We start from the raw sequence: 15,984 nt of genomic DNA on the forward strand, positions 1-15,984 counted from the left end.
CATTAGATGATGCACTATTCAGGTGTCCAAGTAAATGTTTAGAGTTTTTACATAATTTAATAGACTACTTTTCCCTACCAACGCTACTTGTTCAGAAGTCCCGCTCAACTCTTCGAAATTACCACATTTTACAGCAGTTTGATGATCGTCGACCCTCCAACACGACACAACAAGAATCAACTCACATAATCAAAACATCTATTTGCAACCAAAGCTCAACCAAACATATGCACGCATGAGAAAGTTGCTATTGTGTGTGATTTCAACTGAACTTGACTTGAGGTTTCAAATATTATTATTTAGTCACAGTAGTAAGTAGTAAATCTATTTACGCTCTCAGGGCTCTCTAAAACATTTAGAGAGCCCAGTAGTATACCCCAGTAGTAGTAGTTATAGTAGTAGTAGAAGTAGTGGTGGTTGCAGGGCTCTGGATCTACAGACACAAGTGCAATACAGTGCAAGGTGAAGACAGCCAAGTCTTTCCCCTTTGTAAACATATGCAACATGCATTCCATCTAGCTACTTATGTCTCCTTGTGTATGTGTGTGTGTGTCTGTCAGTGTGTATGTGTGTGTTGGTCAGTGTGTGTATATGTGTGTGTATTCATGTGTGAATGTCTGTATTCGTGTGTGCATGTGTGTGTGTTTGTGTGTGTTCAGGAACGCGAGTATCATTACACCAATTCTCGTAAACACGTATCCGTTTTCATGCATAAAATCATGATTTTCCTTTTCCTTCTTAATCACCTGAGGGGATATCAGCTGCATTCTTTGTGTGTGTGTGTGTGTGTGTGTGTGTGTGTGTGTGTGTGTGTGTGTGTGTGTGTGTGTGTGTGTGTGTGTGTGTGTGTGTGTGTGTGCACGTGTGTGTGTGTGTGTGTGTGTAAAAAAAAACACACAGCCGCATCATGTGACTTGATAGTGTGTAACTGTTAGCAGAGCCCCGGCCTGAAAAATCTCTTGTCATTGAAAATATGCAGCTCACTGATATTTAGAATGGACTTCCTGTAATTAAGGCTCCCGGGGGCATTCTTTAGTTAGCAGCGCTGAAATTACTCCCAGGTCCGCTAATACGTACCACATGACGGGGGATTCACACCCCTGGCCTGCGAACAGGGGGCAGGGGGCTTGTCAGTCGAGTGAGGTTGGAAAACAAACACGCATTTGAACTTCTGTACAATCTATTCTCAACAAAGACACTGGCCACGGCTAACTTGATAATAATTAGGTTTAGCTAATGTTACTACGCCCCGCCTGATCGGCGTGTCGTATCTGGGGAAACTACGCTAGCAGGTACTGAAGACACACTGCTTATAAACTGGCAGAAGCTAGCGGGCTATAAGCTCCTTAAAACAACGTACAAAACGTAAACTAAATATTAACCCCGGTGGTTCAAACCAAATGTAGCTCATATCACACACTTTTGTATTTAGTGTAGATTCATAAGACAGCAAATAATACTGTGGTATGTTATTACTTATGACAGTAAGTCAGTCAAATATTATTAAGTTAAATTCACATTTGTTTTGTTTATATTGTCAGTATATTAGCACATTTTAAAAGATGAAAGAAAAATATAAAAAGAAAAGAAAAGTCAAAATGTCCACTTGATCAAACATTGCGTCTTAAAAGTCTGTTTTCAGTAATCAGGTGCAAGTTTGATGACATATTTCATCCCGGATAATCAAAAGAAAAGAGATACAAGCTATCGGTCTTAACAGATAAGGTAAGCTTTGACATATGATATGCCAACAAAGAACAACCCCAGCAATAAACTTTGAGCCAACTATCACACTAGCACTCCAAAAGGGATAAATCCTCACAGATACAAAACATCTCATTTAAAACCCTTTAGTTTTGGTCAGAAATATGTGTTAACCAGTAGGAGTGCTTATGAATCCACACTAGACCTCAATTACCCTACATACCAAGATGTCCAACTGCCTGCTTTCCACAACTCCGGGCGGGCATACGTGGCCCTGGCCATTAAATTGTCAGAATTAACTAATTACTTTTTAACCAGAGGCTGGTGGAGAGCGTGGTCAGAAGGTGAGTATTGATCACCTGAACACAGCCATACGTCTTCAGGTATTTACTCTACCACCTCTGCTTACGCAGGACCAAGCCCTGACCAAATCAATCCCCGGGAAAGGAGATGGCCGCTTTCCAGCAATAAATACATAGAAGGTTTCTACTCAAGTCTGCGCATGGCCTTGCCCCTATACAGGCGGTCCGGGGGAAATCGCCCCCGCCTAGCCGGCTATGAATGACCCTGGTTGTGTGTGCCCGTCGCAACTGAAATGCCAAGGACTTTTTAATGGTAGTCTCATCCACATGTATCCTTTTCTGACCGAAAAGAATAGTTGGTCATATACATATTATGTATGTATGGGTGGTGTAGAGACAATTTAGGAATCATGCATGTGATATTTATTTATTTATTCATTCATTATTTAACACTATATATTTTATAGTGATATATATAAAATATATATAAATATATAAAGGAAAAAAAGTATTCCACCAGTTGCTCTCAAATAAGGCAGATTGAGGGTTAATCATATAAATATTTTTTCAGGGGGTTCAAACTCAAGAGTGTTTTCCTCGACCATATGATGAAAATAATTACAGCCAGATATGACCTTTGCGCCGTGTTAGAAAACTCTGCCCTGCATTCTCATTTTGAAGCGCACTTCCGTAACAAATGTCAGGTCGATTAAAACAAGACGAAAGGTTACATCAGAAAATGGATGCCATCAGGCCTCAATGTCAAGGAGGTATTTTAATGAAATATCCCCATACTCTGTTCTGGATGTACTCCCTCGTGGGGGAAGAGTCTACTTACTGGAACTGGAGGTTATTTTGTATTCAAGACACACACACACACACACAGATGATACTTACGAATCAGTCTAGTTAATATACGTACTACATAAGCTAGCCATTTATGAACATGAACTCCGATCTCTACAACCACCAGAGATGTAAAATGGAGAATACCTTAAACAACATTTCCTTGCGATAAAAAACAGGTTTTCCTGTTGATTTCAGAGCAATGCAGCCCGTCTGGTCCCCACTCCATCCACCTCTATTACTGCAAACCCAGCAGGTCTCCCTAGAACTGTGGATCCCCAGTATGCATTGCTTTTAGATCACTTTCTGACTCCTTCCACCCCTGGCCATTCGTCTTCAGGAATGAGGTCATATTTAGTGCGACTTCGGCAGGTGACACGTTGGGAGACTTTTCTTTTTTTTCTTGTGGTCCACATATTGACTTTTATTGTGAAGTGAGGGTAATTGATTAACTGCCATGGGCTGACTGCAAACCATGTTGTGCAGTGGACAGGTGTGGTAGAATGACATAGCAGACATAATGGACTCAAGCGGTGCTTCCGCAAGAGTAATGAGACACTAAATATGACTTTTTACGAGTTACTAGTTATTTGATAATCATGACAACAGTTGGTCTGTTGTTCTCAAGGTGACTGACAACTTTCGCACAACCGGTTCTTACGAGACACAATCCCAGAGACAATGAAGAAGGGTAGCCATTGATTGGAACCGATTCTGATTCTTAGAGAAGAGATAATCAATGGTGTTTGTTTTAAAGACAACTCAGCATTCTGTGGAACTGAACCAGTTTGATGGAGTCATCTTGAAAAGCCAATCGATTTGTTTCAGTCAAGTTTAGATTTGTTTTCTTCACATATTGTTTAAACACAATGAAATGAGAAAAATGAATAAATAAATGAAGAAATGAACAAACAATGAAAACCACAATATGACCTCTCGTCTAAATGTCAAGCATGTGAAACAAAGATAGATATTACTTACCGCTGGTACTATTGACTGTCATGCAATAGAAGGAAATATATTTGAATTATTATTATATACATAAACAAATGTAGCGCATAAATAGTATATAAAAAATATGAAATACACTGCTGTTAAAACATCAGCTTTTTAGGTTAAAAAAGACCAAACACACACACACACACACTTGCGTACAACACATGCTACAACATCTGATTAATACTACTAGCTTTGCATTATACACCGGCGAGCCAAAAACAAATTGCCCGTTGTACGTCAAATTACCGACGTCTTACAACACTCCCACAAAAGGTGCTCTCATTTGTTTATTGCCATGTACACGGTGGAACCATCACTAAACCAGCGAGCTACACACACACGACGGACCCACGGCGACAGAGCCCACTGACCGTGTTCGGCGGCGCCTTTGAGCGTGGCCTGGCCGTGCGTGGATCCGAAGGGGTTCCTGATGAAGCGGCGGCGACGCCTCAGGTCGTCCTCCCAGTAGTCGAGGCGCCAGAACTCCCTGGGCCGGCTGCTGGGAGACAGAGGTACCACATGTGTTAGCAATTACTAGCCAGCATGGTGTAGCACACCAGCATCGGCGCACATAAAGACAGTATTGTTTTGGTTGACTGTTTTTTTTTTTTTTCCTCCCTTTTTCTCCTCTGTGACTCTTTCACAAGGAATCCTTCTTTTATTTATTTTGTTGATGTGCATTCACTCGTACACGCCGCTCAGACACACTAGTCCCGCCGCATCCCCGTGGGTGATAATGATGGTAGAGGTGTCTCTCTTGAGGAATCTTTATTCATTTATTTTTATATCAACTCACTTGTACACAAGCTCACAGTACATAGTAGTCACACATCACATCCCCGTGGGTGATAATGACATTTCCTGTCAGAAGTGGATTGTTTCAATTGTTCTTTTTTTTACATTTCATTCCCGTCTAGAGCCAGACAGTTCATCCAGAGGAGAGGCGCAGAGTGTGTCTGTGTGTGTCTGTGTGTGTGTGTGAGAGAGATTATTTTCCACACTGTAACGGCACGTGCTCCCATTCCAGGCTCATTTCAGGCCCAGCAGGGCACCTTCTTGTCAGCTCCCCCCCCAGGCCACAGCCAGGCAAATGGGGGGACAAGGCCATTACAAATACAGAGGAGGCGGTGGGTAGCATTACCAATATTAATCAATGTCCATTTCTGCCATTTTCTTTTTTTTTCTGTTCCAATTTACACCTCCCTTAAGCAGGTCTGCCCAGTAAATCATTTTGAATGACTCTCAACGCATTAGTGTTAACATCTAGAAGAGGAGTGACTGTTAGCGTTTTGTATGTAGAATAACAATCTATATTTTCTGCTCTCTAAATAAACATTCCTTCCAATGTTTTTTTCCTGGTAAGAACTTTAGTAACAAATGATAGAAAAAAAAATAAGACACCAAAAGAAACAAAATCCTCTGAAAGACAGGAAAACGTTAGCCCTTAAAAAAAAATAAGTGGCCGGAAAAATGATCTTGTGTCTAAAGGGTACTTAATTATGATGATTGGTGAAATATATATATGTCTTTGAGACCATTGTGCTATGTCAAAGTGAGAGGAAGTTTTATTGTGCAAGAGGGCCCCCAACACCCGTGGAATATAAATCAAAAATAACAGCCACCCAAGACCCCTCAGATACACACACAGTTTTCATGTTAAGATACTGCACAGACAGACATGTTTTGCAGAATCAAGAAAAATCATGAAAAGATTCATGAAAATGGATGTTAGAAAATGGGCTTAGAAAAACTGAATTTTGAGTGTTTCAACAAAAAAAAAAAAACACCTTGCTAATTTTTATTTTTGTTGGAGGACCTGGAGAATTTAACATGTAATGAAAAACATTGCAACCAACTGATAGAAAAAAAGGCAGGGGTTTGGAATGCATGACACTGAGCTGCAGGGAGAGCGTTAAGGTGTTCAGTGGCAGACCCGCTGCACGGGGAGAGCCCAGCCATACTTTATGCGATCTTGAATGCTGCTCTGGCCAGAGGCTCCTCACAAATCTTCAGGGCCAACACCAATGATCACACTGGGGCCCCTAAAAGGGGAAGAAGCTTTACACAAGAAAATAAATACAATTTCTAAGCAGGCGCTTTAAGACCGCCCCGGCTAATGAAAACCATTAATTACTTGATTTATCAGAAGGCAACTGCAGTGATCTGTCTCAAAAGAGCAGGAAGACGTGCAGAGGTTGGCCCGGTGTTTACTCCCGGAACCAGAAGTGCTCTTCGGAGGGCCTTTAATGCAACGCTTAGTGGAAAGGTTTTGAGGACATCCACTGCAGAGGTAAATACTGCCAAGCTCTGACACCCAAGCGCACATGGAAGAGGATACTGATATGGATTCAGCACTCTTAGCAGACTGAAGAGGACACTGTTGTATATACAACTCTGTGTGTGTGTGTGTGTGTGTGTGTGTGTGTGTGTGTGTGTGTGTGTGTGTGTGTGTGTGTGTGTGTGTGTGTGTGTGCACATACACTGTGCCTATGCGTGTTTGTGTTGTACACTGTGCCTGTACAAGTGTGTGTGATTTTCTACGTGTGTGCGCATGTGTATGGTGTGTATGTGCGTGCCTGCGTGAACGCACGCTGGCAGCAGACGGAGCAAAGCAGGCCTGTGCTCCAGCAGATTTCTCCCCAGTCACAAAGCCGCTGGTCTGTGTTTGAGCGTGATAGTCTCCACACACAAACGTCTCCTTAATCATCCTGCCTGCTACGGCATTCATCTCACAAAAATAATTATCAAGGTTTGTTCGCTGTGCCACATACCACCACCCCCCCCCCCCCTCCCCGCCCTTTCCCAAATTACGGCATACTCGTTCTTCATTCTGGGAGGTGGAGGGGAAGGGGGGGTGGTAGAGATCCACATAATACATATTTATCCATCAGAGGAGGGGTGGGAGGGGGCGGGGGAGTAATTAGTCGTGGCGTGGGGAACTCCCTCCAGCCGTCACAGTCAGCCGTGAGCCGGCCACAATGGAGATCCTAATGATGGGGGGCTGGGAGGGGTCTGGGGGTGGCGGAGGGAACACCTTCACCATCAATCGTTGAAAAAAAAAGAAAAAGAAATAGAAGGTAAAAAGAGAGCGGGGAAGATGTACATCGCTATCCACCCCCGCCGCCGCCCGGACCACATGCCAAGTGTGGATCCACAAAGACGACACATTTATTATTCACAACGTGATCCATCCTTCCAGGGCACAGCCGTTCTTCACAGAATAACAACAATTAAACTAAAGCACAATAGGGCGCAGGGGCCAGCCGCTTGTGTGATCAGTAATTAGTTTGGGTTATAAGGGGTGTCTGGAAGACGTGCCGCGATGTGTCCCAAGACAAGGGGTTAGCGGCAAGAAAACATAGATAGAGGGGGGGTTGTGTGTGTGGGTGTGTGTGCGTGGGGGTTCGTTAAGGTGCGATATGTGTGTGCATACAAGCTTAACAGCACGTGAGTACTTGCGATGGGTTCCTCAGAGCCTGTTCAGTGTAGACCACGTGGGGCACTGATTAAATTACATCTGAGGGACATTTATGTGGGGTGGTTTAGAGTGATTACCTTTAATATTTTTACATCATCTTTTGGATGCTTTTCAGACCTCACTGGTTGTAAAACCCAATGAGGTTACCAACAGAGAAGACAGTATTATGGGTGTATGTGAGGCAGGGTATTTGTTTCCTCGCACTTTTAATACTGTCGTTCAAGCCAAAACATTGATGGCACCCTTTAATAAACTCAAGCCCACCGTATCAGCAGAGAGCAAAGGGGATACTTAAACTGTGGGCCTCTTTAACATTTCAATGACATCACTAAATTTTCCATTAACTTCAAAACAGAGCAGAGTTCCAAGTGAGTTTGGCATGGCACCGGGTGACATTAAACTAATTGTTTGATTGCAGTGAGTGTTCAGGAGCTGGTGGGAAGTCCAGGATTAATGAAAGGCTTGTTTGGAGAGAACGGCGTTTAGGAGAGCATAGAGTCAAGCCAGGTTCATGATAGTCCATGGCCCCTACTGCTATAGCGGTGGTTAGCCTGCACTGAAACACAAGCTGCAAGTCACCATGTGTTTATTAAAGTTAGACAGCAAAATAAAGCCACCAATATGGTGGCTTTTTTTGCTCTTATGATTTTTTAGCTTTTTTTATGTAAGCAATTTGCTACAACTAATATTTTTACTAGAATTATTTAAACTATAACAAATATTATTATTACCAAATTACCCCTCAGAAACATGTCAAATATACAATGTAAAACATAACATGATACAAGGAAAAATACAGTGGAATATGGACCAGCGGCAACCTGTCCCAAGCATCTCTACGACGAGGGACTCATCCTTTTTTTATTCCCGGGCCGGACGTGATGTGAGGCGTCTGAGGGGCGAGTGTGGCTTATCGGGCCGTTAGACCTCATCACTCCAGTTAAAACATGTTAATAGATTCCCTCCGCAGACCCGGCAACTTTGATAGCACTCCTATTCCAATGGTCCAATTGTTCCTTTTTCTGACAAGGACAAACGATTGCCATCCATCAAGATCCAGAAAGACAGATGCACCGCACTCCGACTGCCCCGATGCAATGTTGATTGTAGAGCACTGCACGCGTCTGCCCCTCGGATGTTAAACGGCGTAAAGGGTGATGATGACTTTAAAATGGAATTCAATGAAAGGATCCAAAACACTGTAAACAGCGTTGCATGCAATAGGAAATAAGACACTATTCTATATTTTAAAAACCTGACCCCTTTCACGTCCTCCTAGAGTATCTAACCACATCCATACATCACTCCAGGTGCACTGGTCCAAAGACAAACAGCCATTGAGAATACCGTACTGTAGGATTCATTCGGGTACATTGAGCGGGATTACATATGCGCACAAGATTTCTCATCTCTTATTTTTTTTTTCATTAACACTCCCCCCCCTATTGGCAAGCTTCAAATGGCTCAAAGATAGCAGTTATCCCAGCGATCATTTTGCTTTGATTTGCATAAACCATGCGTTCCCCCAAGCGCCAGCGGAGCGGGCTGAGATTGAGGATTTGTCATGTTGAGGAGCGGGAAAGCTCGAGCACCACGGCTCTTTATCAATCGTTCGGCACGGAGGCGGTCCCCGCGGTTTACCTCCCCGGACCCAAATTAAATCAAACGGGACCCAATACCATCCCTCCAAAACGGTGTGTGTGCGCCATGATTAAGTCTGGCCAGGGCTCTGTTTACATGTGCATTAATGCGTGTCCCATCCCCATGTAATGAAGTGTACAGGAGGACCATCAACATGTATGTATGTTAATTCACCTCTCCTAATGTTTATCAGCCCTGCACCCCGGGTAGTGTTGGGGGTCACTCGGGTGACAAACACTTCAATCTTACAGCCCTTAAACGAGTTTTACTGACGGGATTTTATCCATCCTCTTAATTAATGACAGGTCCTCGCCATTTAATTTGTCTACTCTGAACGGAAAAATACATATTAAATGTTGTGATACATGAGGTCTGTATGGGATACGAGCCACACAATTATTATGCAGATGAAAAGTACTACTCTTTAAGTGTCCACACGGAATTAAAATATGAGATGGAAGGAAGAAACGACCACATCTTTCAATCAAGCGACACTGAAGCGACAAAATGTCATTTTCCACTTCCCTAACGAACAAGCTAACCAACTAACTACACTATCTGTGAGAGCAGAAGTCTATTGTTGACTTCAGATTTCCCTCCCCGGGGTTCACATAAGTGAGTGAAATGACCATACCCTGGGAAAATAAATAACATTCTCGCACCGACTACCCTTCCCAATTAACTTTAACAGTTAACAATTTCCCCACAGAGATCTGCAACCAGGCTATGCCGGAGTGCTTTTCTCCAACATCAAGGCTTTAATCAGATCAAAGTGCTTCTCTCGTGTGGAGCCAAAGCCTTCACACGCAATGCATGCTAAAGAACCCAAACAAACAAACATAAATAAAATGACGCACAATGTGCCATAATTACCCACAGCTTAGCAGCGTGCCGCTCTCAATTAGCTGCAATTAAACGCGGCGTAAATTCACCCCACAAAGGACATTACAGACTAATTGAATTTGATTGTGAGCGAGGTGCAAGTCAAGAGCTGGAATGTGTCAGGAGGAAACCGTTCATTTCAAAACGGGCTCAACATTTGTGTTTTAGCATCATTCACGTCTGATCCGAAGCACATTACTGAAACATCGTAGGCGTGGATGATGAAATGGCTATGCATCAACAAAATGACTAAAATAGGGCCTCTGCTCCACCCCCCCCTCCCCCGACGCTGCGAAAGTGCTACCATCTGTATATTTGATAAAGAATCACATTTTTCCTGTGGTTTTGACACTGTGCATTTATGGCCATACATCATGACTGCAGCTCTGGTAATGAGGGCGGCCAATGGACCTGGGGGTGCATAATTCTATCATTACGGGCCTATTCTAATAATGCTCTGACCTCTAGCTCTCAACGCTGCTCTTGAAAGTCATGACAAATCTGAACGGCTTCCTCTATCTCTCAAAAATAAATAAATAGACAAAACTGTGAGTCAAGTGACCCTAGGCCAGCTTCAGCTTGTGCAATAACAACCGTTTCCAATGTTGCCTATCAAAGGTGTGAGTCCACCTATTAAAAGCATGGATGTGATAACCACCAGTGTCATATCAGAAAGCAGCATTCCCTTGTTATACATTTCACATACAATGCGAAAAAAGTAAAACATCCAAAACAGCCATCCCCATCAGAACAACATGCAGAATGAGTTATGAAATGTAAACAAATCTGACAATTTTTGAATCAAGTTCCTGCCCCCACAAATAAAGCTTTATCATTATGTTAATAGTTAAATGATAAATAACAATGCCGTGCCCTGCTCTGGTCCTCACTTGGTATGCTGGTCTGTTGTGAGACTTGTCTTAAGAGTGATGCCGGACCAGAAGCTTGACAGTCTCATCTAGCAGGCCTGCACCCTGACTACCGCACCCCTCTCTCCATCATACACCATGCCTATTATACAGCACTTATGGCACGATAAGTGTGTGTGTGTGTGTGTGTGTGTGTGTGTGTGTGTGTGTGTGTGTGTGTGTGTGTGTGTGTCCATTATTTCAAGTGCAGCACTTCCTCGCTGATGTGATGGAGCTCATCAAACAAACACATATTCATCCATTATAGAAAGAAGATTTTAGTCAAACGTGGAAGTAAATATACTGAGTAGCAAATGCACTTGGATGCGTTCACACAGAATTTCCATCGTCATTTCATTGCACTGCTGAAACTGAGACCCAAGGAAGAAAGGAACTGTCATGCAAAGTAGGTTTCCTGCGGAACCCCCCCCCCCCTAAACAAAAGGTAGAGAGTTAAGCAGCAGCCCCACTGTCCCCTGGCCCCTATATCAGGCACAGCAGTGTTTTATGTCCACGCGTTTCTGCCTCCACAGCAAAAGAAAGTGCTGGATTCTAAAGATAAAGGCGGATTTTGGCAAATGGGCTAAAGTCGCAAAAGAAAAAAAAAATGACTTGCTAGGGCTCATGGTGTGATTACAGTTGCTGGAAGCGTACCAATCTATCAAGAGAAAGAGTAGGGGTGTAGGAGGGGTGGGGTGTTGGGGGTCTGCAGTAGGGGGTTAGTCGAAGGAGATAGCCCTTGACTAACTACTGGCCACGGACAATCGATACTCAGCAGATATTGCTTCCAGGGATGGAGAGTGGTGAAGGGGGGGGGGGAGCTCTAAAAACTTCCCAAATGGTTTTTCATTCAGATATTGATCAGCAGGCTTTTATGGTGACCTTGCCCTGTGAAGGCTGTATACTTTCCTAAGGGTACATGAATCTCATAAATCTGTAGAGTGGCTCCAGAGTAGCTCAATACAGGGCTGCACGGTGGTGGGAGAGCACAGAGGCAAGGTGCTGTGATGGGGTCTTCCTTTGGTGGGGCGGGTGCGATCAGGGCTGGTGGTGGAGGGGGTGGCTCCTCTCACACCTCATAATGAGGGATTTATTTACAGGACAGTAGACAACGGTCGTGCTCCGTTTACTATTCATCTGTTTAGGAGATGCTTTAATCCCAAGCATATCATTGTGGACATCGAGGTTCAAACCCGGAACCCGCTGGGAGAAGAACACCCTGAACCCAGGTCTATCTGGCCCCTCAAAGGAATACATGCAAGAAATGCTTTCCTGCAGGGTTCTTTGCCCCTAACGTTTACATTTGAAGACAGAACCGTTATTGTAAGTCACAATAAAGACGATACATGTTGGTGTAAAAACGAAAATAACCTACACTTTTTTCCTCAAGGAAACGGGTTACATTATAAACCCAAAATGTATGCTCTATCAATCAACAGGGTTAATCCCTTAAACTCTGCTAATCCTTCCGTGTTTAGCTTTTTCTCCGTGTTCGTGAAGTCGTGGAACACTGGAGCATAACAGGCTAGCATATGGACACCATCAGTTGTTAATATGCCTCACCATGACACTTTGTTACCATTGCCCACAACCCGGGCCACTGCACTGTATACACAGCCATGGTAAATGTTAGCATTAGGGCCGTATTCTAATTCATATCTATAAGCCCGCTTTGCACGGTAGGACCACGCACCGATGCGTCATTTCATAGAGCCGGCCGGAACGCATCGTCTGTCACGCTGAGCGCTGTCCTCTCCCGGGAGAAAGTTCGCCCAACATCCTCTTTTTTTTTTGTGTAAACTTTTTTTTTTGTCACAGATGTCACAGTGCGTGATTAATGAGTTACGGGGGGGGTTGGGGGGGGTTGGGGGAGGGGAGGTGGGGTGGTTGGGGTGGAGGGAAGACGGTGAGTTTGCTTTAAATCCGTTGAAGGACTTTCTGAGCAGGAGATCGCAGCACGATACGGAGGTCCGAAATATAATCAGCGTCTCGCGTTTCCCCAAGAACTAATGTTTATGCCCAGATGTTTACAGCTGCGTCACAGACAGACGGAAGGCCGCGGCTCAGACTTGGCCCGCTAATTGGTTCTGAAGTATGATCTGGACTGGAAGGAAACAAAAGGAACCGAGGAGACAAGACGCAGGAGTACCGGGGTCAACAGCTGCTCACTGCTCCTTGTCTTGGGCTTCAGCCTCGTCTTCTTCAAGACTCAGACGCCTAGAAGCAGTTATAAGCAAACCAAGAGCTGTTCCCAGGTGATAGGGCGCAGCGAAGGAAAGCACATATTGATGCTTATTTTATCTACATTAAATACTCCTGATAAAAGGACATGACATTGCCGCCCTTCAGTACATTATTATTGAAATGTATTGCCGAAGAGTATGGTAGATGCAAAGTATTGCAAGGGTCAGGACATAAATGCTTCGCAGGGGTTAAAAGGGTAGACGTTCCCCACGAGAATACACCAATATACAGTACACAACTCAATGGAGAAACATAACCAATGTCAATTCTTTCCAAATATACAACAGTGGGGGTCTGATGGGTCAGATAGCACTGGGACCACAGCGATAAACATCCTTACCAACCCACCCTTGAGACACACGATTGACCTTTTCAACAACAACACTGCAATCAGTCATCTTTCAACAGTGTGCCTCCAATGGAAAAGAATGGAGAAGATGTGTACTATATCCTCCATTTCAGTGTCAGGGAGTTCAAGTCTGGACTCCCCTACTAAGGCTCTTCATCGTTCTTTCCAACTTTTGCATCACTCGCCGACTCTCGCTGTCCTTCGTGTCCCTCTCATGTCAAACATTTGAAGCGGCCAGAGGTATTCTAAACAGTTATGTTCTTAAGCTCCATGGATACAATCTCCCGTGACACGCACACACACGCACTCACACATGTGCACTCACACACACACACACACACACTGTCCCAGCCTGGTCATTCAGATCTGCTGAGACGGTATGTGTGTGTTCACGTTACAAAGGATGTGGACGGTTCCTTAGATGTGCACATAAAAGCAAGTAGGAGACACTGTCCAGGCCTCGCGTTTGGAGACGCAGCATACGAACTTGGAGATCTTAATGGGGAATTTGTTCCAAGAGCATGCAAAGCATACAAAATGTGTCTGTTGACTCCTCATAATATCGTTAATATTTCATATAGTACTTATATTTTCATATAAGTGTTGCAAAAGCAACTTTGCAACACTTTTGTGGGCATAAAGAAGCTACAACTAATACGTTCTGTTAAGATTAAGACCATTTTAAGATGAATATGCTTTATTTAATATATGTATCTATCTATTAATTATCTATATATTATATATCTATCTATCTATATGCATATATCTATATAAATCTAAATCGATCTATCTATATATTATCTATATCTCTATATTTATATCTAAGGATATATAGAGAGATATAGATATAGATATATAGCATTGCTGAGTAGGCATTTACAGGCAGACATTCACTTTTAACTTGATAAAATGGTCTACCGGATAAAGCAACATGGACAAAATTAAACATTATTTCTCCACAGGATGCTTGCTCTTAGCCATGGATGAGGGAGCAAAGAGAAAAATCCCATTTCTGGCACCCCCACGAAATGACATAGTAAAAGATAAAATAGTAATGCTAATATCAATAGTTTGTCCATTACAGGTCAGCTAACTGTCCAGCCCAACAGTTACAAAGCTTTTCCTTTTCGATCTCGCGCGGCCGATCAATACGGGGGCATACTGTTTCAATTTTGCTGCCATTGATTTTTCTTTTTTCCCCCTCTCCTCTAACACCCCCGCAGCCGGGGCATTCATCTTTCTGAAGGAAGGAAGATTTGATTTACTGAAGAAAAATTGGGGCGCGCATCACAGAGATTCGTTGCCGGGCTGCGGCGTGACACGCCAAAAGATGGATGTCCCTCCGACTGGGAAGCCCCGCAGCCTGAGGGGGGTCTATTAGAGGCCCGCTGAAGCAGCCCACTGTGGGGGGGGAGGAGGAGGAAGAGGAGGTGGAGGAGGAGGGAGTCCTGGTGGAGGTGCATGTGTGTACTGCAGGGGGACGGAGGAGGAGGAGGAGGAGGAGGAGGTGCGTACGTGTGCTGGGGGCGGACGGATGAGCAATAGGGAGTCGTGGTGGAGGTGCGTGTGTGTACTGCAAGGGGGATAGAGGAGGTGGGAGGAGGAGGAGGAGGAGGAGGAGGAAGTGGGGAGAAGAGGGTCACAGTGGAAAAGAGAGCAACTGGAATAAACAGGAAATGAAAAAGAGTGCTGATGTCAGCCTTTACCGAGTGGGGAAAGTGGGACGTGTGAGAGCCGGAAATGCCAAGCGTCAAACTACGGCCATAAAAACTAGCTCATCCACGAGTACTCTTCAGGAACTAGAACACCACGCTGACACTCCACGCTGACGCAATACCCTCGACATTTCAACACTGAATACCTTTCTTTCTGCCTTTCATACCCTTACATATTCTCTGCCGTTCACCAGATAGACATCGGTTCCTCGCCTCCTCCTCCGCCCCACCCCCCACGTTCCGGAGCCCAGAGTGAGTTTCCATGGTACATTAGTCAGCCTATTAGAATGTAATGAAGGCCGGGTCCACCAGGGAGAGAGGGAAGAGAGAGAGCACGGTCCCCGGAGACGCTGAGGTGGTGCTCTCCATCATTTCCCCCCCCCCCCATCTCAGTGCTCCGGGTGTCTGGGTGTGTTATCCGCTCTGCATGGGCGCCACCTCCTTGGGCATGGGTGTCAGCGTGGGCCTTGGTATGTGATCCACTGCTGGCTGGCATACTGGGTATGCTCTGTCTGGGAGTCACTCCCAGACAGCCCTGGCCTGCCCTGGGTCTCACCCCCTTCAGCCTGGATGACACCCTCTTTGGTGTCAGACACACAAACGGATGATCATTCGTCTCCTGACCTAAATGAACGCCCTGACGCACCTCACCCCCCCCCCCGAGCTCACGTATTTACATCCATAAAATGAAATAGGTGAATGAATAAAAAAGGGAGTAGGTAAATAAATAGTACCAATACATCCGTAACCTCATACTAGTTAGTTAATTTGTATGTAAGCAAATTATACATTTGCTTACTGGCACTGGGGTTCCAAACAGGGACTGGGGTTGCAAATTAGCCAACTGGCTAGAAACCTTCAATGCAACACATCTACGTTCACATTGTTATGGAATTGACTGTGTTTAACTGTGTAC

The 15,984-nt window shown here is 44.3% G+C and overlaps 1 protein-coding gene across 1 annotated transcript in view; it reads right to left on the reverse strand.

Annotated features, from left to right (window-relative positions):
* Nucleotides 1-15,984, reverse strand: part of lrba (LPS-responsive vesicle trafficking, beach and anchor containing) — a 170,634-nt gene that overhangs the window by 65,172 nt on the left and 89,478 nt on the right. The window contains 2 exon segments of the mRNA XM_084465513.1: nt 3,834-3,848; nt 4,223-4,350. Coding sequence (XP_084321639.1) covers nt 3,834-3,848; nt 4,223-4,350 — 143 coding nt within the window.

This window comes from Micromesistius poutassou (genome assembly GCF_964030765.1).
Source record: "Micromesistius poutassou genome assembly, chromosome: 3".
NCBI lineage: Eukaryota > Metazoa > Chordata > Actinopteri > Gadiformes > Gadidae > Micromesistius > Micromesistius poutassou.